Genomic DNA, 22803 nt, shown 5'->3' on the forward strand with positions numbered 1-22803 from the left:
ACAGACCACACAACTTAACCCAAGCAACCAAAATGTATTAGATGAGCAAATGTCAAGCACCACACCAACGCTTATAATACATGAGCAAAAGTTACTTACAAGACAGAACACCACACAAACGTGCTGACCTCTAAACGCAATGGCCCACTTCCCAAATACTGGACAAAAAAGACGTTCAGACGCCGATTAATATAGACACCTTCTAAACAGCAGTTACGTAAGAACTGAAAATGCCGACAAGGGCGTCGACGGAAAAAACTCAGTTATAGGAAAGTACGCAATTTAAAAAGGATAGTAAAAATAACGATGGCACGCGATGCAGAAAAAACAAATTAACTCTTCAGTCCGAGGACGGCTGGCGCCGACCAACAGATTAGATCAGAACAAGGCGATCATTATTTACGAGATTGGCCGTCATTAAATTTAAAAGTCCAGTGGAGAATCGCCAGAGGTCAGATTAGAAAAATAGCTTCACGAAAAAGACATCATTAAATGTCCCGTGTGCAGAGAATGATAAGCTGGCTTAAAAGGGCCGTGTGCACAAACAGACAACTAAAAACACATACCAACCAAAATAAGAATCAATATTACAGTTTAATACATTTCGAAATATGAACCCAAGTCCCTAGACCCTATTTTAAAGTAAGGCGCAAATTAATAATTAAAGTTAGAATTCGCAGTTGACAAAATGACAAGAAAAACACGCTACAGGGATGTTTAGGCAAAATTTGCATTCTACATATAATTAATTGAAAGGATGGCAAAAAATACTTTTTGGTTTAATCAATTGAACATTACACGACGAACATCTGAACGTTTTCCTCGTTAGTCTGGCGCCTCACTCCATTGCGACATAATTGCGCAAGAAAGCGACGAGTAGAAAAATCACCATGGCAACCGCGTTACAGCGCAGTTTGCACCCGGATCCTACGGTTCCGGATCCTCCAGTTCCGGATCCTCCAGTTCCGGATCCTATGAAAACAAAAGAAGGCGAAAATATTAACGCTAAAAATAAGATTTTTATCCTGAACTATATGACACACCTTGTCTTTTTTAAGTCAACAGGAAAATAGCCCTTATTTAATTTAGTGGTCATCTTTTTAATTTCAGGCCCTTTCTCACAAAAAGGCGACTTTCGTATTTTTTAACGACTTTTCACCGTGATAACAGAATACAACATTAGTCGACGTTAAACGGTGTGATGGGAAATTGCCGATAATAGTTTTTTAATTGTGAAAGAATGGCCGCCATTTGATGTCAGATTTCAATTTAATGTCATTTAATGTCAGTTTTTAGACTAGTGTGCCTCGAGAGATTACCAAGTGTACCGCAAAACTTTTTAAAATTTCGGAAAATAGAGTATTTGTATTACCAATAGGCATACACGCAAACATTTTAGACTTGAATACGCCCTACTTATTACAGATTAATCATATTGGGACATTTACATACAGTTTATCTTGTGTTAAGGGCTATTGTCAAACGTGCCGCGAAATATTTTATAAATCTTCAGTGTGCCGCGAGCCAAAAAAGTTTGGGAACAACTGCTTTAAACTATGAGTGTTTTAGGATCATGTTTTAAATGGATGATAGGCCTAAATTGTTACTTTGTAGTTTTAATATCCGATACTTGACATTCTATTCTGATACCCGATATTTCGCTCCATTTTATGCGGAAACCACTATAGTGGATCGTAGAGTCGGAGTTGAAAATCACTTTCATTGTTCGACCGGTAGAGGAAAGAGTAGGTGGCACTGAAGAGCCGCAGAATGTTCCCAAAACCTGTTTTTCGTCAACACAGTCACTACAGGCGTCAGTAAACAGTCCATGCACGTATAAGTCTACAAACACTGTGCTCTAGCCCTTCTCAAGTCGTTTTTTGATCAACGATAACGGCTTACGTATCATAGTAAACCTTAAGTCTTCGACAGACTAGACGAATCGATCGTTAAGATATAAGCAAGGCAAGGCTAGGCAAATAGCTAGCCTGCAGTGAGGTTCAAGCTCACAACCTCGGTCATCCTGGGACCGTCGCTATGCCAACTGAGCTACCCAGTCTCAAATAGGACCGAGTCGAGAAACAGATATTACGTCAATGCGTGCTACATTCTGTTTGTACAAGCAACCTCATATTCAAGGGAATTTACAGTACCGGTACCGGAAGCCTTCGACAGATTAACCTTGATCGACTGATTTCGTTATGGTTGATCAAAAAACGACTCTGTCACATTGTTTGTAACGTATGGGAATTAAAATATTTTCAGGTGGTCTGCGAAAGACCCCTGGCCTATGGTGTTTACTCACTATACAGAAGTTTCTCACTGATATGGGCACTTATTTTTGGCTTGATATTGAAAAGCGTAATTAAACCGGATGAATGACTAGTTCAGTGGTTTACAAAGTGAGCCACTTGGCTCCCTTAAGGAGGAATTTTTTAATTTTGGGAGGAAATTTATTCCAGGGAGGAATTGGGGAGGAAAAATGGATAAAAAAATAAATTATTTAATCGGTTAAATCCAACAACAGTTCCAGCCATTTAAGAAATGTACACCACTGAAGGCATTTCACGTAGGTTTAAAATTAATACCCACGTAATAAGTTTAAACAAACAGAACTTTCAGACGATTAATGCGTCCAAATTACATTATAGCAATAATAGAACACCTTTTTTTTCTGGGGACGAATTAATAGTATTTGGGCTTGTAAGGAAGGAATTCGAAAAAACGTTGAGAACCACTGGACTAGTTACTAAAGTTATTCCATCTCCAAACTGTCAGTAGCCTAACCGTGGTCTCTCCGTCGTAAACTGTTACATTGTCGCGATTTGTAAACAAAGAGCATCCCGACTCCAACGACCAGTTGAGGAACTCCAGCTGTATCACCTGGAAAAACATGAAAGGCAGAAATACATTACGGTGACATTACCAAGGGGGTGTGGCAAACGTGCAGAAACCGCACCTACCAATTTGTTTCAAAACGCGGCACTAGCCTGTGTTTTATTAAAATTCATCAAACTACATCTATATTTTTATGTTTAGGGTGATTCAAAATTTTATTTACCTTTTTTCTGTCGGTAAATACTAAAATATTAATACTCACATCTATATTGTAAGAAAAATTTCTACACAGATCTTTACTGTAATAAAAATCAATACTCGCAATTGTATTCATATTATTACCTCCACCATAAAAAATGTTGAAATGTTTACATTCTGCCGATGCGCAGTCCAACTCTGGCCCTATACCACAAGCAGGACTGCGGAGTCGGCTCGAGGAGTCGGTTTGTTTTGCTGGAGTCGGACTCGGCACTCGAGTAAGACCTTATAAAACTACCCGAGTCCGACATGCGCATGCGCGGTACCAAATTTTAAAACTGATTTTGCCGCCAAATGAAAATGGTAAAGGTTGATTATTATATGGTGGAATATTTTCTAACCAAGTATTTTGAGTGAATGAATTATTTGACACCCCTATAAGTGGATTGCTGAATATCCACGTTATTTTAGTAAAGTAAATTGGTGGAATACAGGCTGTAGAGTCAGGGCCGGTCTCGGGACTCGACAAATCGCACATTTGATCGGAGTCGGACTCGGGTTTATTTTTTTGACCGGAGTCGGACTCGGGTGTATTTTTTGGCCGGAGTCGGACTCGGGTTATTTTAACCGACTCCGCATCCCTGACCACAAGTAGCAGCACCAGCTCCTCAAAGCTGACTCATTGTCCTACGACTTGGTTTGATCATTATTTACCACTGACATGTTCAAATATTCCCGGCCTACATTTTGGCCAAAATGATAAGGCCACTTTTCCCTTACCCTTTACATTTTACTTTCTTTTAGTTCGTAAAAAAAGAAAGGTTCAAATTTTTCGTCGCCGCATTTAGCATTTTAGCCCGCGGGCCGGACCCGGTCCGCAGAGTTAATTCTACCGACCAGTAGCTTGGTTTTCTAATCAAGATTAAGCTTAGTTGAAATGTTGTCGGTGCAATTCCAAACAAAATTATAATAAAATTGTATATAACAATTTATTAAAGGTAACTGTATTTTTTGTTACAGGCAGGTTCAGGTGGCATTCTTAGAACTGAAGAAAACTTTTTTTTTCCTTTTTTTTATCTAGTTAATAAAGTTCGACATAAAATATTATATCAGGCCCGTAATCGTAAGGCCTTTTAGTTATTATAACGTTTTTTATTATAATATTATTATTAACATTACCGTTATTAAAAGTTATATTATATAAACATAAGTTCTGACGCTAATGTCCTTCTCAGCTAAAGTTTTGTCTAAACTTATAACATAATATAAAACTGTATTATGATTTGTATATTTTCCGGCCAAACAAGTCGGTTAGCGAATAAACTTCCAGTCAACATAGCAATGCGGTACAGTAGCTTCGAAGTTAAGTAGTTGAGTAGGTTTATGCCCCCCATAAATGGAAATAGGATTTTTTAAGCGCGATTTTTGACCAAGCCCCTAGGAGGCGCGCGTACGTATAGAAATGCGTGGTTGGCAGAGTTTAGAAGTGTTCACGTTGCTTGACCCCCTCCCGACGCTTTACGACGATTTAAAATGGCGTGAAAAATTTTTCATTTTACAATGTAGCCTTAAAAATGCTGAAAAATACGCTACAGTTATCCATTGCTTTATAAGAAAATGTTTGGTTTACCCTGATATAAACCTAAGCGGACTTATAGAAAATATCGATAAAAGCTAGGGATGATAAAAAATGCACTCACAGATCCCACTGCTGCCTCGATTCTCCAGACGCAGTGGGAACCGGCAGGGTAGGAGCCTGGATAATTTGGTGATTGGAGATATCCGCTAGTCGATCCTCTCAACACTGCATTTCCGCAAATTGCATCTGCATTTGGAAAGTCAATTCACGAGTAGAAAAAAAGGTTGTCTCACCAGTGTAAAATAAATTGAACGTGGACTGAATGGCAATATCAGACTTGAAAATTATCAGACTTGAAAAAAAGAAAAAGAAAATTAAAAAATTGAAGTATTGTAATATTGTTTTTTGGTAGACAAAAGGCAATAAAAGATTGGGAATGTGGTTAATTACGATTGTTTTTCTTGCCCTTTTGCATATTGCGGTTAAATATGAAATAAAAACTAAAATCAACCAAACTAACGTTACTAAAGTACACTGATAATTTTAATATTTCTTGGTTATCAGAATCTTTGCCATATGTACATCTATTTTACTGTCATTACAGCAATTGAAGATGCCGTTTAAGGCCAAATATATATACCGTTCGACAAAATACGATCTTGCATTTCACTTAAACTTTTAAACTTTGAATTCATTGTTTATTTCTCTTTAGCGTAATGGTGATAGTAGAAATTGGTTTCAAATGGTTTCGGATTCCATAAATATACGCCCCTTTATATAATTCTGTTTGTACGCTAGTTTATCACCTGTTGCTTCATACAAGGCATGAAAGCCTTGTCGATTGATTGTAGAGTCGGAATAGAACTGAATCTTCATGATCCTGCCAGTTGAGACCTGGGCCGGTACAAGACCTGATCCGCAGAATGTACCAAGCACCTAAAAATCAGAGTTGCCTTTCTTTTTTAGCGGTAACAAGAACACCCATTGAAGCAGAACACATTGCTTAAACACACAGGTAGCCTAACGAAGAGAGCTTACTAAAAATCAACTTTTGTATAAATGAACCCTATTGAAAGATAAACCTTCTTAAAAAATCGTCTTTTTCGAAAATCGACCTTTTTCAAAAGTCAACCTTATTTCAAATAATAAACTTAAAAACTATCGACCTTGTTGAAAAAATAAAGAACGCTTTGCTTCTAAATGGGACACACAACGTAAAAAATCACAAAAAAAAGAAAAAGAGAAAAACAACTAAAAAACTAAATTATATCAAACCAAGGCAAAACTTCAAAATCATAAATTAATTTGCTTATATTTAAAAGGATTAATTGGACTTGACTCCTATAAGCATGTCATTATAATATCTTTCAATTTACTGCGTGTTCGATCAGAATTGTTTGTTATTCACGATTTGCAGCGAGACAGACAATTCTTTTTTTATAAAAGGAAAATTGAATTCAACGTAAATAACCAATATTGATAGACTAGGTTGATCATTTTTAAATTGACGCATTTGCCTCCCAAAGTTGTCGGCGCCCTTTAGGACATGCCGCACACCAAACGCGCTATTTGACTGGCTTTTATTGTAGGCCTATATGAAACATTGCTCATATCATGGTAATAAAATTATACTAATAGATAATATTGTCAAAATGTCAAGAACAGCTTGTCTGGTAATTGCAATTGTTAACCAACGTAGGCGATCGAATAGGTTGCCGAAGCGTTGATTAACAATTGCAGTTACCAGAGGAGCTGTTTTTGATTAATATTACTATTCCTGGTAGCAACAGTTTATATATTGATCATGTGGTCGTTTACTAAAAAGGGTTTTTCAGACCCTTTACGGCAGGGCTGCTGAGTCGGAGTCGGACTCGGAACTCGACGGAGTCGATTTGTTTTGCCGGAGTTGGACTCGGGACTCGAGTAAGACCGCGTAAAACTACCCGATTACCGATTCCGACGTGCGCATGCGTAGTATTAAATTTTTTTAACTGCTAAGGCGGCAAAATGTAAGATGTAAAAGTGTAATGACAAATGTGAAATATTTTCAAATCATGTAATGCGTGTGGATCAATTATGACACAAATATGAGTGGATTGCAGAACATCCACTTTTATTTGGTTGCGTAAATTGGTAAAATACAGGCTGTAGAGTCAGAGCTGGACTTCGGGACTCGACAAAGTCTTACATTTGGCTGGAGTCGGACTCGGGACTCGGGTGTATTTTTTTGGTCGGAGTCGGACTCGGGTTGTTTTTAACCGACTCCGCAGCCCTGCTTTACTGTCCCGACAGTGAAATATGTCAGTTAGCTTACCGTGGTTAAACCGTCGTAGATTTTGACGTAATCGTGGCAGATCAGGCCAGTTATATCCTCCAAGATAAACGAATCGAATCCGACGGTTACCAACTGTATAATACATTTATAATTAAAAAGATAAAAAATTTAAAACGATCCACCCAAAAATTGTTTCACAGTTATTCGTACATCATTCCATAATTATGTACAATACAGATGCTTTTAGTAAAAACAACGGGTATAAGACTATGGATAATTAGGAAACATTTATACCAACCAACCGAAATGTTTTATTACTTTTTGTTCATATTCCTTATTGTTGAACCCCTTAAATATCATGAAAGCAAGTCAAGTTATCTATGTTTACATGTTTTTCATTCCTAAACTGATAACCGATATTTTTGACAAAAGTTTATTTTGACAAAAATACTAAATGGCGTCGTAGCTATTTGCAAACTAGCAAAAACATGAAATTAAAACGTTCAAAGAAAAAAAAATTCAGGTTATCCGGCCAAAATTTTCGTTGGCGTTAAAAATCTAAGTTTCTCCTTTTGTTAGGTTTATCTTTTAACGTAGAACCGCTGCATTTGATAACACATCATGGCTGAATAGCATATATGAACTTAGCGTCAGATCAGCCCCGATACCACCCTGGACCCTGGTCGGACGAGTAGGCCTACTAATATAAAAGCATCGGCTCCGATCCGATATTATCGCACATCCATTCTTTGAATACTATAATTTATAAATAAAAATTAAAACCAATGCTTTTGTAGACTGTAATCCTACGCCGAAAACCTGTTTTTACAGCTGGTTTAAAAATATCAAAGCCAACACAGAAGTAGGTAACATTTTGAACGGTTCAAATAACTCTTGATTTATTTTCAACATCTTGAAACGTTCACACCTACTTCTGTATGGGCTTTGATATTCTTATTAGGCCTACGTCTTACTACAACTTCCAACCATTATGCTCCTACAGCTGGTTTATTTTTTAAATAAACGTTACGATACCAAGCTTCAAACGAAGTTTACCATTCCGCTTGGTACAGTTATTGTAAGTGTGCATTGCGTCGACGGGGGATAGTTCAAGGGGTAGTTTGGGCTCTTGTAGGTGCCTTTTAACCGTCCTGTATTTGTCTTTGAACAAGTTTGACCTGAAACAAATTTTGCACCTGGCGTTTTAAAAACAGTAAACGCGATGGATGTAACATTATTTGGCTTTAATCGAACTAAGAATGGCCGCCATTTGATGTCAGTTTTCAATTTAATGTAATTTAATGTCAGTTTTTACACTAGTGTGCCTCGAGAGATTACCAAGTGTGCCGCAAAACTTTTTGTAATTTCGGAAAATAGAGTATTTGTATTACCAATAGGCATACGCGCAAACATTTTAGACTTGAATACGCACAACTTATTGCAAATTAATCATATTGGGACATTTACATATAGTTTATCTTGTGTTAAGGGCGAGCCAAAAAAGTTTGGGAACCACTGCTTTAAACTAGGATGTATTTTAGGATCATGTTTTAAATGGATGATAGGCCTAAATTGTTACTTTGTAGTTTTAATGTCCGATACTTGACATTCTATTCTGATACCCGATGTTTCGCTCCATTTTATGCGGAAACCACTTTCGTGGTTCGTAGAGTCGGAGTTGAAAATCACTTTCATTGTTCGACCGGTAGAGGAAAGAGTAGGTGGCACTGAAGAGCCGCAGTAGGTTCCCAAAACCTGTTTTTTTCGTCAACACAGTCACTACAGGCGTCAGTAAATAATCCATGCACGTATAAGTCTACCAACACTGTGCTCTAGCCCTTTTCAAGTCGCTTTTTGATCAACGATAACGGCTTACGTATCACAAGACCATAAGTTTTCGACAGACTAGACGAATCGATCGTTTCAGATACAAGCAAGGCAAGGCTAGGCAAATGGCCAGCTGCAGTGAGGTTCGAACCCATGACCTCGGTCATCCTGGGACCGTCGCTATGCCAACTGAGCTACCCAGGCTCAAACAGGAGCGAGTCGAGAAACAGATATTACGTCAATGCGTGCTACATTCTGTTTGTACAAGCAACCTCGTATTTAAGGGAATTTACAGTACCGGTACCGGAAGCCTTCGACAGATTAACCTTGATCGACTGATTTCGTTATGGTTGATCAAAAAACGACTCTGTCACATTGTTTGTAACGTATGGGAATTAAAATATTTTCAGGTGGTGTGCAAAAGACCCCTGGCCTATGGTGTTTGCTCACTATACAGAAGTTTCTCACTGATATGAGTACTTATTTTTGGCTACAGCCTTGATATTTAAAGCGTAATTAAACCGGATGAATGACTAGTTTAGTGGTTTATAAAATGAGCCACTTGGCTCCCTTAAGGAGGAAGGTTATTCCAGGGAGGAATTGGGGAGAAAAAATGGATAAAAAAGATATTATTTAATCGGTTAAATCCAATAAAAAGCTTATTTAACTGTAATGATTAATGTTGTAAAAAGTCAATTAGGCTCATAGTCTTAGACTAAGTCTATTGTTTATTCACAGTTACAGCCATTTAAGAAATTTACACCACTGGCACTGCAGGTTTTCACATAGGTTTAAAATTAATACCCACGTAATACGTTTAAACAAGGAGAACTTTCAGACGATTAGCGCGTCCAAATTACATTATAGCAATAATAGAATACCTTGTGTTTATTTCTGGGGACGAATTAATAGTATTTGGGCTTGTAAGGGAGGAATTCGAAAAAAAGTTTTAGAACCACTGGACTAGTTACTAAAGTTATTCGATCTCCAAACTGTCAGTAGCCTTACCGTGGTCTCTCCGTCGTAAACTGTTACATTGTCGCGATTTGTAAACAAAGAGCATCCCGACTCCAACGACCAGTTGAGGAACTCCAGCTGTATCACCTGAAAAACATGAACGGCAGAAATAGATTACGGTGACATCACCAAGGGGGTGTGGCAAACGTGCAGAAACCACACCTCCCAATTTGTTTCAAAACGCGGCACTAGCCTGTTTTTGATTAAAATTCACCAAACTACATCTATATTTTTATGTTTAGGGTGATTCAAATTTTCATTTACCCTTTTTTCTGTCGGTAGATACTAAAAAATTAATACTCACATCTATACTGTAAGAAAAATTAATACTCAGATCTTTACTGTAATAAAAATTAACACTTACAACTCTTTTCATATTATATTCATATTATTACCTCCACCATAAAAAATGTTGAAATGTTTACATTCTGCCGATGCGCAGTCCAACTCTGGCCCTATACCACAAGCAGGACTGCGGAGTCGAAGTCGAGGAGTCGGTTTGTTTTCGCTGGAGTCGGACTCGGCACTCGAGTAAGGTCTTGTAAAACTACCCGAGTCCCGAGTCCGACATGCGCATGCGCGGTACCAAATTTTCAAACTGATTTAGCCGCCAAATTGTAAAGGTGGAATATTATTTGGTGGAATATTTTCCAACCAAGTATTTTGAGTGAATGAATTATTTGACACCCCTATAGGTGGATTGCTGAATATCCACGTTATGTTAGTTACGTAAGTTGTTGGAATACAGGCTGTAGAGTCAGGGCCGGACTCGGGACTCGACAAATCGCTCATTTGACCGGAGTCGGACTCGGGTTTATTTTTTGACCGGAGTCGGATTCGGGATTTTTTCGTCGCCGCTAGGATTTTAGCCCGCGGGCCGGATCCGGTCCGCAGAGTTAATTCTACCGACCAGTAGCTTGGTTTTCTAATTAAGATTAAGCTTAGTTGAAATGTTGTCGGTGCAATTTCCAACAAAATTATGATAAAATTGTATATAACAATTTATTAAAGGTAACTGCATTTTTTGTTACAGGCAGGTTCAGGTGGCATTCTTAGAACTGAAGAAAACTTTTTTTTTCCTTTTTTTTTATCTAGTTAATAAAGTTCGACATAAAATATTATATCAGGCCCGTAATCGTAAGGCCTTTTAGTTATTATAACGTTTTTTATTATAATATTATTATTAACATTACCGTTATTAAAAGTTATATTATATAAACATGAGTTCTGACGCTAATGTCCTTCTCAGCTAAAGTTTTGTCTAAACTTATAACATAATATTATGATTTGTATATTTTCCGGCCAAACAAGTCGGTTAGCGAATAAACTTCCAGGCAACATAGCAATGCGGTACAGTAGCTTCGAAGTTAAGTAGTTGAGTAGGTTTATGCCCCCCACAAATGAAAATAGGATTTTTTAAGCGCGATTTTTGACCAAGCCCCTAGGAGGCGCGCGTACGTATAGAAATGCGTGGTTGGCAGAGTTTAGAAGTGTTCACGTTGCTTGACCCCCGCCCCACGCTTTACGACGATTTAAAATGGCGTGAGAAATTTTTCATTTTACAATGTAGCCTTAAAAATGCTGAAAAATACGCTACAGTTATCCATTGCTTTATAAGAAAATGTTTGGTTTACCCTGATATAAACCTAAGCGGACTTATAGAAAATATCGATAAAAGCTAGGGATGATAAAAAATGCACTCACAGATCCCACTGCTGCCTCGATTCTCCAGACGCAGTGGGAACCGGCAGGGTAGGAGCCTGGATAATTTGGTGATTGGAGATATCCGCTAGTCGATCCTCTCAACACTGCATTTCCGCAAGTTGCATCTGCATTTGGAAAGTCAATTCACGAGTAGAAAAAAAGGTTGTCTCACCAGTGTAAAATAAATTGAACGTGGGCTAAATGGCAATATCAGACTTCAGCTAAGACTAAAATTAAAAAAGATTGAAGTACTGTAATATTGTTTTTTGGTAGACAAAAGGCAATAAAAGATTGGGAATGTGAGAAGAAAACGATTGCTTTCTTTGCCTTACATATTGCGGTTAAATATGAAACAAAAACTAAAATCAACCAAACTAACGTTACTAAAGTACACTAATAATTTTAATATTTCTTGGTTATGAGAATCTTTGCCATATGTAGCCTACATCTATTTTACTGTCATTACAGCAACTGAAGATGCCGTTTTAGGCCAAATATATATTTCGTTCGACAAAATACGATCTTGCATTTCACTTAAATTTTTAAACTTTGAATTCATTGTTTACATTCTCTTTAGCGTAATGATAATCGTCAAGCAGAATTGGTTTCAAATCGTTTCGGATTCCATAAAGATACGCCCTTTTATATAATTCTGTTTGTACGCTAGTTTATCACCTGTTGCTTCATACAAGGCATGAAAGCCTTGTCGATTGATTGTAGAGTCGGAATTAAACTCAATCTTCATGACCTGGCCAGTTGAGACCTGGGCCGGTACAAGACCAGATCCGCAGAATGTGCCAAGCACCTAAAAACAGAGTTGCCTGGCTTTTTTAACTTTGAATCGTCGAATAACCAGGTTACTACGCATAAGCGATCCAAAAAAAGAGGTTTGGTAGCGGTAACAAGAACACCCATTTAAGCAGAACACATTGCTTAAACACACAGGTAGCCTAACGAAGAGAGCTTACTAAAAATCAACTTTTGTATAAATGAACCCTATTCAAAGATGGACCTTCTTAAAAAAAACGTCCTTCTCGAACATCGACCTTTTCAAAGGTCAATTTTATTCAAATAATAAACTTTTTTTTAAACTAACCTTATGCAAAAATCGCCCAAAATATCGACCTTGTTGAAAAAATAAAGAACACATTGCTTCTAAATGGGACACACAACGTAAAAAAATCACTAAAAAAAGAAAAAGAGAAAAACAACTAAAAACCTAAATTATATCAAACCAAGGCAAAACTTAAATCTCATAAATTAATTTGCTTATATTTAAAAGGATTAATTGGACTTGACTCCTATAAGCATGTCATTATAATATCTTTCTATTTACTGCGTGTTCGATCAGAATTGTTTGTTATTCACGATTTGCAGCGAGACAGACAATTCTTTTTTTATAAAAGAAAAATTGAATTCAACGTAAATAACTAATATTAATAGACTAGGTTGATCATTTTTAAATTGACGCATTTGTCTCACAAAGTTGTCGGCGCCCTTTTAGGACATGCCGCACACCAAACGCGCTATTTGACTGGTTTATATTGTAGGCCTATATGAAACATTGCTCATATCATGGTAATAAAATTATACTAATAGATAATATTGTCAAAATGTCAAGAACAGCTTGTCTGGTAATTGCAATTGTTAACCAACGTAGGCGATCGAATAGGTCACCGAAGCGTTGATTAACAATTGCAGTTACCAGAGGAGCTGTTTTTGATTAATATTACTATTCCTGGTAGCAACAGTTTATATATTGATCATGTGGTCGTTTACTAAAAAGGGTTTTTCAGACCCTTTACGGCAGGGCTGCTGAGTCGGAGTCGGACTCGGAACTCGACGGAGTCGATTTGTTTTGCCGGAGTCAGACTCGGGACTCGAGTAAGACCGCGTAAAACTACCCAATTCCCGAGTCCGACGTGCGCATGCACAGTATCAAGTTTTAAAACTGTTAAGGCGGCAAAATGTAAGTTGTAAAAGTGTAATAGCAAATGGTGAAATATTTTTAAACCATGTAATGCGTGTGGATCAATTATGACACCAATATGAGTGGATTGCAGAAAATACACCTTTATTTGGTTGCGTAAATGGGTAAAATACAGGCTGTAGAGTCAGAGCTGGACTCGGGACTCGACAAAATCTTACATTTGGCCGGAGTCGGACTCGGGTTGTTTTTAACCGACTCCGCAGCCCTGCTTTACTGTCCCGACAGTGAAATATGTTAGTTAGCTTACCGTGGTTAAACCGTCGTAGATTTTGACGTAATCGTGGCAGATCAGGCCAGTTGGATCCTCCAAGATGAACGAATCAAATCCGACGGTTACCAACTGTATAATACATTCATAATTAAAAAGATAAAAAATTTAAAACGATCCACCCAAAAATTGTTTCACAGTTATTCGTGCATCATTCCATAATTATGTACAATACTGATGCTTGTAGTAAACACAACGGGTATAAGACTATGGATAATTAGGAAACATTTATACCAACCAACCGAAATGTTTTATTACTTTTTGTCTATATTCCTAATTGTTGAACCCCTTAAATATCATGAAAGCAAGTCAAGTTATCTATGTTTACATGTTTTTTATTCCTAAACTGATAACCGATATTTTTGACAAAAGTTTATTTTGACAAAAATACTAAATGGCGTCGTAGCTAATTGCAAACTAGCAAAAACATGAAATTAAAACGTTCAAAGGAAAAAAAATTCAGGTTATCAGGCCAAAATTTTCGTTAGCGTTAAAAATCTAAGTTTTTTCGTTTTGTTTGGTTTATCTTTTAGCGTAGAACCGCTGCATTTGTTAAAAATCATGGCTGAATAGCATATATGAACTTAGCGTCAGATCAGCACCGATACCACCCTGAACCCTGGTCGGACGAGTAGGCCTACTAATATAAAAGAATCGGCTCCGATCCGATATTATCGCACATCCATTCTTTGAATACTATAATTTATAAATCAAAATTAAAACCAATGCTTGTTTAGACTGTAATCCTACGCCGAAAACACGTTTTTACAGCAGGTTTAAAAATATCCAAGCCAACACAGAAGTAGGTAACATTTTGAACGTTTCGAATAACTCTTGAAACGTTCAAAATGCTATCTACTTCTGTATGGGCTTTGATATTCTTATTAGGGCTACGTCTTACTACAACTTCCAACCATTATGCTCCTACAGCTGATTTATTTTTTAATTAAACGTTACGATACCAAGCTACAAACGAAGTTTACCATTCCGCTTGGTACAGTTATTGTAAGTGAGCATTGCGTCGACGGGGGATAGTTAAAGGGGTAGTTTGGGCTCTTGTAGGTGCTTTTTAACCGTCCTGTATTTGTCGTTGAACAAGTTTGACCTGAAACAAATTTTGCACCTGTAGTTTTAACAACAGTATACGCGATAGATGTAACATTATTTGGATTTAATCGAACTAATTTCGAAAAAAGTAGGATGTTTTTTTACCTGTGGTTGCCAGTGGTGAAAGTGAGCCGTAACGGTCCGGAACGAGTGAGCCGTAACGGTCCGGAACGGTTTTATTAAAATTTATTAAAACAAATCTTTATAACGAATTATCAATTTTTTTTTATTTTCAAATAAAAAATGATTCTTCCACGTACTTGACTGTATTTAGACTAAGATTTAGTATTAGTGCACGTCGCCAAACAATAACCTCAGGTTTAGTAAGTTTCTTATTTTAGACGTCCTTTTATGACGTAACTTTGTGACGTCGTTATTGAAATGTTATTGCGTTTCTGTAAGAAAGTTTTTCTACTTTCCGCTTCACGTTCGGTTCGGGTTCAAGGATTTTTTAGGAATACGGTTCAGTTCCGGTTTCGGTTCGGAGTAATTTAAAAGTTCCGGTTCAGCTCCGGTTCAACCATCGTTATTTTAAAACCGGTTCATAAAGTTCCGGTTCGGATATAATATAAGTTGCGGTAAATCTAAAAATGTGGGTCAACAAATTTAGAGAATAATCTTTGAATAGTAAGCCATTCAATTAAAGTTACGTGACGTATTAAAAAAGCAGCAACTCATAATTGAAATATCTTAAAAATAAACAAAATCAAAAATCTGTAATTGTTCCTACCTTGGGTGCTTTCCCACAGAAGAATCGTAACCAGCAGAAAAGCTATAATCTTCATTCTTCAGCTTTGTTTTTAGGTAAACAATAAAAAACGAAAAAGCTAGTAAAGTCTGTGTGAAAACAGGTATTGGGCCCGTGATTTTTTTTAATCTTTACAGTTATCCGGCTTATACAAATGACTAACCGCTAACTTAGTTAACGCCATTTTAAACTTAACCACCCCTTCGAAAACAAAGCACACCTAAAACCCATTAGTGATCGCAAGCAAGCTTTTACGGAAACTGATTTTACTTTTGGTGCAAGGTTTGTTTATAACCACATAGGTCATACTCCTGCTGTATTGTATCCATTGCCTTCTTCTCGGCATAGCAAGATAACGCACCCTCTGGATCCGCCCTATACTCTTTCCAGTATGTAGATGACTCATTTTGTTCATTTAATAAACCCTATCAGTTCCCAGGGTGCTAAATTGCGTTGCAGTTTTACAAGAAAAAGAAAAACTCTTTGTTTTACAACAGACGAATCAACCTAACAAGCCTTTACTGTAATTAGAATCGCGTGTGCCGGGCAAGATAATATAGCGCCTTTTGTAATGTGGAACGTATGAAGCGTCTGGGTCGCGACCGAATTGTATAGAAAGAACAGGACAAGTTTCAACTAGCAGAATCACCATGTGTCAAATGAAGGTTGGCAAGTACTTGAGAGGTTTTTACTTATATCACTTCTTCTTTCCGAGAGAAACCGACCTGTCTCTCGATTAGGCCAGAACAGTTTCTTTCGTCTCTTCGATTCCCCTCTACTCGACCTTCTGTGACGGAATAAACTACAGTGTTGTATAATGGCTTAAGTCAATGACTTAACTTAAGTGCACTTAAGTCACTGTTTCAAATGACTTGACTTGAATTAAGTCGTTTGACCAAAATGACTTGACTTGACATCAGTCATTGTGTCAGATAACGTGGTTTTAAATTAAGGAAATTAAGAGCCGAAGCGAATCGTTTATTTTTATTTATACGTCGACACAAATTAAGAACACATGTTCAGCCCAGCTGTGCGTAAGTTTTACTATTTTTTCTTTTTCTCAAGAATCTAGCTTTTGATCGTATTAAGCAGCTCTCAAATTTAGGGAGATAAAGGCATTGTACGATTCTTTGCGCCTGGAGAAAATTGATACGGTGTTTTTTTGTAAATGGCTTACAAATAATATTTTTCATACGATAAATTTCGCTTTTTATGAAACAAAAATTTGGCAAATGTTTATCGTTTCGCGCAGACGTTTTCCCTTTTTTCATGTATTTAGACTCCATTTTGGCCGCGAACAGCAGGTTAAGCTTATATTGGTTTTATGGAGTCACGTTATGATGTGAATTCGTGACGTCATACCCTTGTAAATTTTTGTTTGTGAGGAATACGAAGTTATTATTAAGTTGAAGCTATGCAAGTATGAAGATTACTGTTCTAGTCCAGGGGATGCTGAACTATTAACGCGGAACCCTAAAAATAATTTTAGGTATCATGCACCATGGTCGGTATAAAATTTTTTGAGATGACCTAACAAATTGACGTCATAAATGGACTCCCTAAAACTAGTTTATGGATCCAAGTTTAGGAACTCCTGCTCTAGCCTATAGTTATGGGGTTTGGAAGTCCACCACATTTTACTTAGGATATCGAATCTACATGTTTTGTCGAACGTTAAGCTTTGTTGATGAAAGAGCAAGATATTGACAATCCCACCAGTCTCCAATTTATCCGTTCGCAAACGTCATTCCTTCCATTCCCTATTGTTTTACAAACCAACAAAGAGAAACCCACGCCGATTTTATTTAGTCAAACAACAGGTGAAAGCACAAACAAAGCACGTGAAGACCGCGTCTGGGTAGCGACCGAATTGTATAGAAAGAACAGGACAAGTTTCAACCAGCAGAATCACTATGTGTCAAATGAAGGTTGGCAAGTACTTGAGAGGTTTTTACTTATATCACTTGCACTTCCTCTTTCCGAGAGAAACCGACCTCGTCTCTCGCTTAGGCCAGAACACTTTCTTTCGTCTCTTCGATTCCCCTCTACTCGACCTTCTGTGATGAAATAATTTACAGTAGTGTGTAATGACTTAAGTCAATGACTTGACTTAAGTGCACTTAAGTCACTGTTTTCAAATGAATTGACTTGACTTCAGTCATTGTGTCAGATAACTTGGTTTTAAATTAAAGGCTTTCATTAAAAAATTTTTTTTAAATTGGGTTATTTAATTTAATTTTTACACATAAAACAATTTGCTAGCTGTTTAATGCGTTTTTTTATATTTAGTTGAGTTATTGTATATAATTGGACGACCTTGCCAATTTTAACAGTTAAGCATTTAATTTATTATGTCAATGACATAACTTGAAGTTAACTTGCTCTCAAAATGACTTGGGACTTGACTTGGGCATCTGGTGACTTGGACTCGGACTTGACTTGTTATTTTAGCAAAATACTTGACTTGGACTTAGTCATTTTGAAATGACTTGTTTACAAAACTGTTAAACTATACAAGTTAACAGTAAACCAGTAGTCGGCAATAGCTTAAACGTTATATGATATGCCCTAAAATACCCCTTAACTATAATGTTTGCCTGTTTTAACTACGTAAATGCAATCGTTTGGCGGTATGCGCGAGTCGTTTGTTTTTATTTATTTTTTCTCAAAAATGTATTACTTTTTTTCAAATATTACACTAAAATTTCAATGGGGCCTTCATGGACTCCCTAAAACTAGTTTACGAATCCAAGTTTAGGAACTCCTGCTCTAGCCTATAGTTATGGGGTTTGGAAGACCACCACATTTTACTTAGGATATCGAATCTACATTGTTTGTCGAACGTTAAGCTTTGTTGATGAAAGTGCAAGATATTGACAATCCCACCAGTTTCCGATTTATCCGTTCGCAGACGCCATTCCTTCCATTCCCTGTTGTTTTGCAAACCAACAAAGAGAAACCCAAGCCGATTTTATTTAGTCAAACAACAGGTGAAAGCACATACAAAGCACGTGAAGACCGCGTCTGGGTAGCGACCGAATTGTATAGAAAGAACAGGACAAGTTTCAACCAGCAGAATCACTATGTGTCAAATGACGGTTGGAAAGTTCGTGAAAGGTTTTTACTTATATCACTTCCTCTTTCCGAGAGAAACCGACCTCGTCTCTCGCTTAGGCCAGAACACTTTCTTTCGTCTCTTCGATTCCCCTCTACTCGACCTTCTGTGATGGAATAATTTACAGTAGTGTGTAATGACTTAAGTCAATGACTTGACTTAAGTGCACTTAAGTCACTGTTTTCAAATGAATTGACTTGACTTCAGTCATTGTTTCAGATAACTTGGTTTTAAATTAAAGGCTTTCATTAAAATTTTTTATTTAAATTGGGTTATTTAATTTAATTTTTACACATAAAACAATTTGCTAGCTGTTTAATGCGTTTTTTTATATTTAGTTGAGTTATAGTTTCCGATTTATCCGTTCGCAGACGTCATTCCTTCCATTCCCTGTTGTTTTGCAAACCAACAAAGAGAAACCCAAGCCGATTTTATTTAGTCAAACAACAGGTGAAAGCACATACAAAGCACGTGAAGACCGCGTCTGGGTAGCGACCGAATTGTATAGAAAGAACAGGACAAGTTTCAACCAGCAGAATCACTATGTGTCAAATGAAGGTTGGAAAGTTCGTGAGAGGTTTTTACTTATATCACTTCCTCTTTCCGAGAGAAACCGACCTCGTCTCTCGCTTAGGCCAGAACACTTTCTTTCGTCTCTTCGATTCCCCTCTACTCGACCTTCTGTGATGGAATAATTTACAGTAGTGTGTAATGACTTAAGTCAATGACTTGACTTCAATGACTTGACTTAAGTGCACTTAAGTCACTGTTTTCAAATGAATTGACTTGACTTCAGTCATTGTTTCAGATAACTTGGTTTTAAATTAAAGGCTTTCATTAAAATTTTTTGTTATAGTTTCCGATTTATCCGTTCGCAGACGTCATTCCTTCCATTCCCTGTTGTTTTGCAAACCAACAAAGAGAAACCCACGCCGATTTTATTTAGTCAAACAACAGGTGAATTCACAAACAAAGCACGTGAAGACAACAACATATAGGCTGCGGTACCTGGATTTCGCATCTGCATTCTTTGTTGAACGTTTGGTAGTGTTGATGCAAAAGCAGGATATAGAGCATAGAGCATCCCATCCAATCTATAGCATAGAGAAACCTACGCATATTTTATTTAGTCAAATAACTTGTAGGTTTTTGGCAACCATAGGCAAGCACACATACATTACATCTCCGATATAATAGTGATCACAAGCAAAGTTTGCTATTAACTAATACATTTTCTCTAAAGAAATCGGGAACAACCGTATGGTTGTTCATTTTTTTGTGAAAAACATTGTGTCCGTGTACAAGCGCTTTCCCACTTTTCATGTATTGCTCTAGTTCAGGGTTTCTCAACCGTGGCCCTCGCCCCCCCTGGGGGGGCCACGGAGAGGTAATTGCGGGGCCACGGTCATAGGCGCAGCCAGGGGAACACAGGGGCTATTTCTCTCAAAGAAATTATGAATATTCTACTCTTAAATATTTGTTTTGTAGCCTTTATGAGCAGTACACGACTGTCGATTACAAGCATGTCACACCTCCATTTGTCAAGCACTGTTACGTCACCAACTATTTAGTTATTATGTTTGTTGTATACATTAATGTAGTTTTACTACTTTTAGTCATTTTGTTTTTTTCCTTTAAATGGCTTTTAAGTATTGCGTTAAACTCAGTCAGTTGCTGCGCGAAACGGTTTGCTAGCATTTTTGTTTGTGTTCGATACGGTAGTTAATACAATGGCCAAAGCAATCAAGTTATAACGAGCCTCGCTGGCGGGAAGCGACTAATGGACTTTTAATCGTAGTGTCATTACTGATTCGTTGTAAATAGTTATTTGTTTATGTTTTATATAAAGTCGGTTTATCGCTGTGAGGTAACAGTTTTAGTGTCAAGTTATTTAAGTTGATAGTTTGCCTACTCAGGGTGTCTAGTCTTTTTCTGCTTCAAGAAGCGGTGTTTCAAATGAAGTACTCTTACTAGTTCAAGTTCAAAATTTTCGCCCCTCACATATTTCGGCTGGCTAAGCCACTGACCACGGGCAAAACTTTCTAGCTAGGTATTGCAAAACCAAAATGTCACCACTTGTTTGCCATTTAACCTAATTTTGTGTTTTTTATTATGACTGTAAAACTTTTTTGTAACGTTTTGTAACCCATTTTTTGCTAAAACGTTCTTTGACGCGTCAGTAGAGTTGATTAAAACTAGAAGAGTGAATCCATTTTATTCGTTTATCTCGGAAAGTTACGCCTAATTGTACGTACGTAAGTGGCAAGTTTGGATAAATGCCTGTCGCTGTGACGAAGTAATTACTGTGCTGCTTTATATGTATCCATCCAATATCCATGTAATGAGGCGTCAGTGTTTTTCGGGCGGCAGGTCGATTGCTTGCCGATAAATCATTAAGTTTCCTTCAAATGCCATTGGGCGAGAAACTAACGAAGAGATTTCGCAATTCCCTGAAGGGACGTTAAGTTGCAAAAGAAGCATTCCATAGTAAAACGCATAAGGTACGCTGTAAGGTTATTCAAGGTCATTTTAGGCCAATATTGAGTTAGATTATGTCAAGTAATAGTAATTCATTATAACCGAAAAACCATAAATCATTTCGACGAATGTACTAACGTTCGCTAGGCTCAGTACAAAACAGAGCCGAATATAAACAAATACCTTCCCACCATCAAGCTTTGTAATCACTAAATATATTCACTTAAATTAAAATAAGTGATATGTTAAATTTTGAAGAAACTAAGTGCATTGATTCGTTGATTAACGGCTGTATTTCTTATTAACGTGGAGAAGTAAAACAAGGAAAAAACACGTAGAAACAATGCTAAATATTTTAAAAGCATGGGGGCCACGAGGGTTGGGAGCCTCTTAAAGGGGGCCACGAAGCATAAAAGGTTGAGAACCACTGCTCTAGTTCAAGGTTTTTTAAGTTTTTTTTTTAAATGGACTCCTAACAAGATATGTGTGCTCGCGTGTAGTATGGTCGACATGGAATTTTTTAGAGATTACGCAATAAAATGGCGTCGTAAAACAGGGTAATTTCAGAAACCTGCTGTTTTCGATCCAAAAAATGATAAATTGAAATAGATTCGAAATATACATTCAAGGAAAAAAAATTCACTAATATTTCAAATAGACCTTCATGGATTCCCGTAAAACTAGAATCCAATTTTAAGAAACCCTGCTGTATATTCTACTGTTGTGCGGGTTGTGAAGACCACCATAGCAATATACCAGCTTTGTTGAGGCAAGAGAAAATATTGAGCATCCCACCAGTGAGTAATTCATTCGTTTTAGTTTTGCAAACTAGCACAAATAAACCCACGCAGCTTTAATTTAGTCAACCAACAGGTGTTTAGCAGCTGGAAGAAATCACACACTGCACACCTCCGATATAACAGTGCTCAAAAAAAGTTTTAACTAACTGATACATTTACGCTAAAGGAATCAGGAACAACAAGCTGGTACCCCTTTGTGAGGTCAGAACGTTCTTCGTACCCCCCAAAACAATTCTGATGAAATTTTTCAGATGTATATTGCTAAATTACATTGCTGTATAGCTCAATTAAAAGTTAAACCGGTATTTCACTAAAATATGCAAAAATTGGAAAGAAATTAAATCCCAGTTATTTTGTTTGTCACTTCTTGGCATGGGCGCCCCCCTGGAATTTTAAAATGCAATTATTAGTATTATTTGTAAGTGTAATATGTATTACTTATGAAGGTTAAAAATATTATTCATTGTTATCCAGTGGCGTTTAAAAATATTATCCATTAGTATCCATTGCCTCCAGTGGCGTATCCAGGGGGAGCGGGAGTTCTTAACCCCCTTTTTGTAAGTGATATTATCATTTTTGTTATGGTTTAACAAACTGTTCGAAGCGGCGTGCTTTTCAAGTAATTGGGTCACGCATCCTAATCTGATGCGAAACCAAATTCGAGAGCAAAACGCCGTTTTTCGTCTTTTGTTTGGTCGACCGTAAACCCTGCATAGTTTTTCTCTTTCGTTATTTGTATATGTTGACTGATTAGCAAGTGTGTATTCGACAATTGACAACAATAAGTCAAACCTTCTTTCTTTTTTTCTCGCTAAAACGTCGAGTTATACGCAGTATGTTCCTCACTGTTCGGTCTCTG

The 22803-nt window shown here is 37.2% G+C and overlaps 1 protein-coding gene across 2 annotated transcripts; it reads right to left on the reverse strand.

Annotated features, from left to right (window-relative positions):
• Positions 1 to 18: 18 nt before the first annotated feature.
• On the reverse strand, positions 19 to 15800 carry LOC146146616 (tolloid-like protein 1). Of its 2 annotated transcripts, XM_083388410.1 has the most exons (14): positions 15534 to 15798; positions 14680 to 14801; positions 13676 to 13768; positions 12114 to 12243; positions 11439 to 11563; positions 9726 to 9821; positions 8513 to 8645; positions 7947 to 8068; positions 6930 to 7022; positions 5422 to 5551; positions 4737 to 4861; positions 2788 to 2883; positions 1651 to 1783; positions 19 to 972 (listed from the first exon to the last, which is right to left on the reverse strand). In XM_083388410.1, the coding sequence occupies exons 1-14, from the start codon at positions 15586 to 15588 to the stop codon at positions 839 to 841; spliced, it is 1587 nt and encodes a 528-aa protein (XP_083244536.1). In that variant the 5' UTR covers positions 15589 to 15798; the 3' UTR covers positions 19 to 838. The 2 variants fall into 2 exon arrangements, with proteins under 2 accessions (XP_083244536.1, XP_083244537.1); XM_083388411.1 differs by lacking the exons at positions 7947 to 8068; positions 8513 to 8645 and having other exon boundaries at positions 15534 to 15800.
• Positions 15801 to 22803: the final 7003 nt, after the last annotated feature.

The sequence above is a fragment of the Ascidiella aspersa genome, chromosome 4 (assembly GCF_963924565.1).
Source record: "Ascidiella aspersa chromosome 4, kaAscAspe10.2, whole genome shotgun sequence".
In the NCBI taxonomy this organism is placed as follows: Eukaryota; Metazoa; Chordata; class Ascidiacea; order Phlebobranchia; family Ascidiidae; genus Ascidiella; species Ascidiella aspersa.

Coding starts and splice junctions, on each gene's coding strand:
- LOC146146616 (XM_083388410.1), bottom strand. CDS start 15,588: ATGAAGATTATAGCTTTTCTGCTGGTTACGATTCTTCTGTGGGAAAGC. Junction 13,769..14,679: donor TAACTGTACCAAGCGGAATG/GTAAACTTCGTT, acceptor TGTATTATACAG/TTGGTAACCGTCGGATTTGA. Junction 8,646..9,725: donor TTTACGACGGAGAGACCACG/GTAAGGCTACTG, acceptor CGAAAAAAACAG/GTTTTGGGAACCTACTGCGG.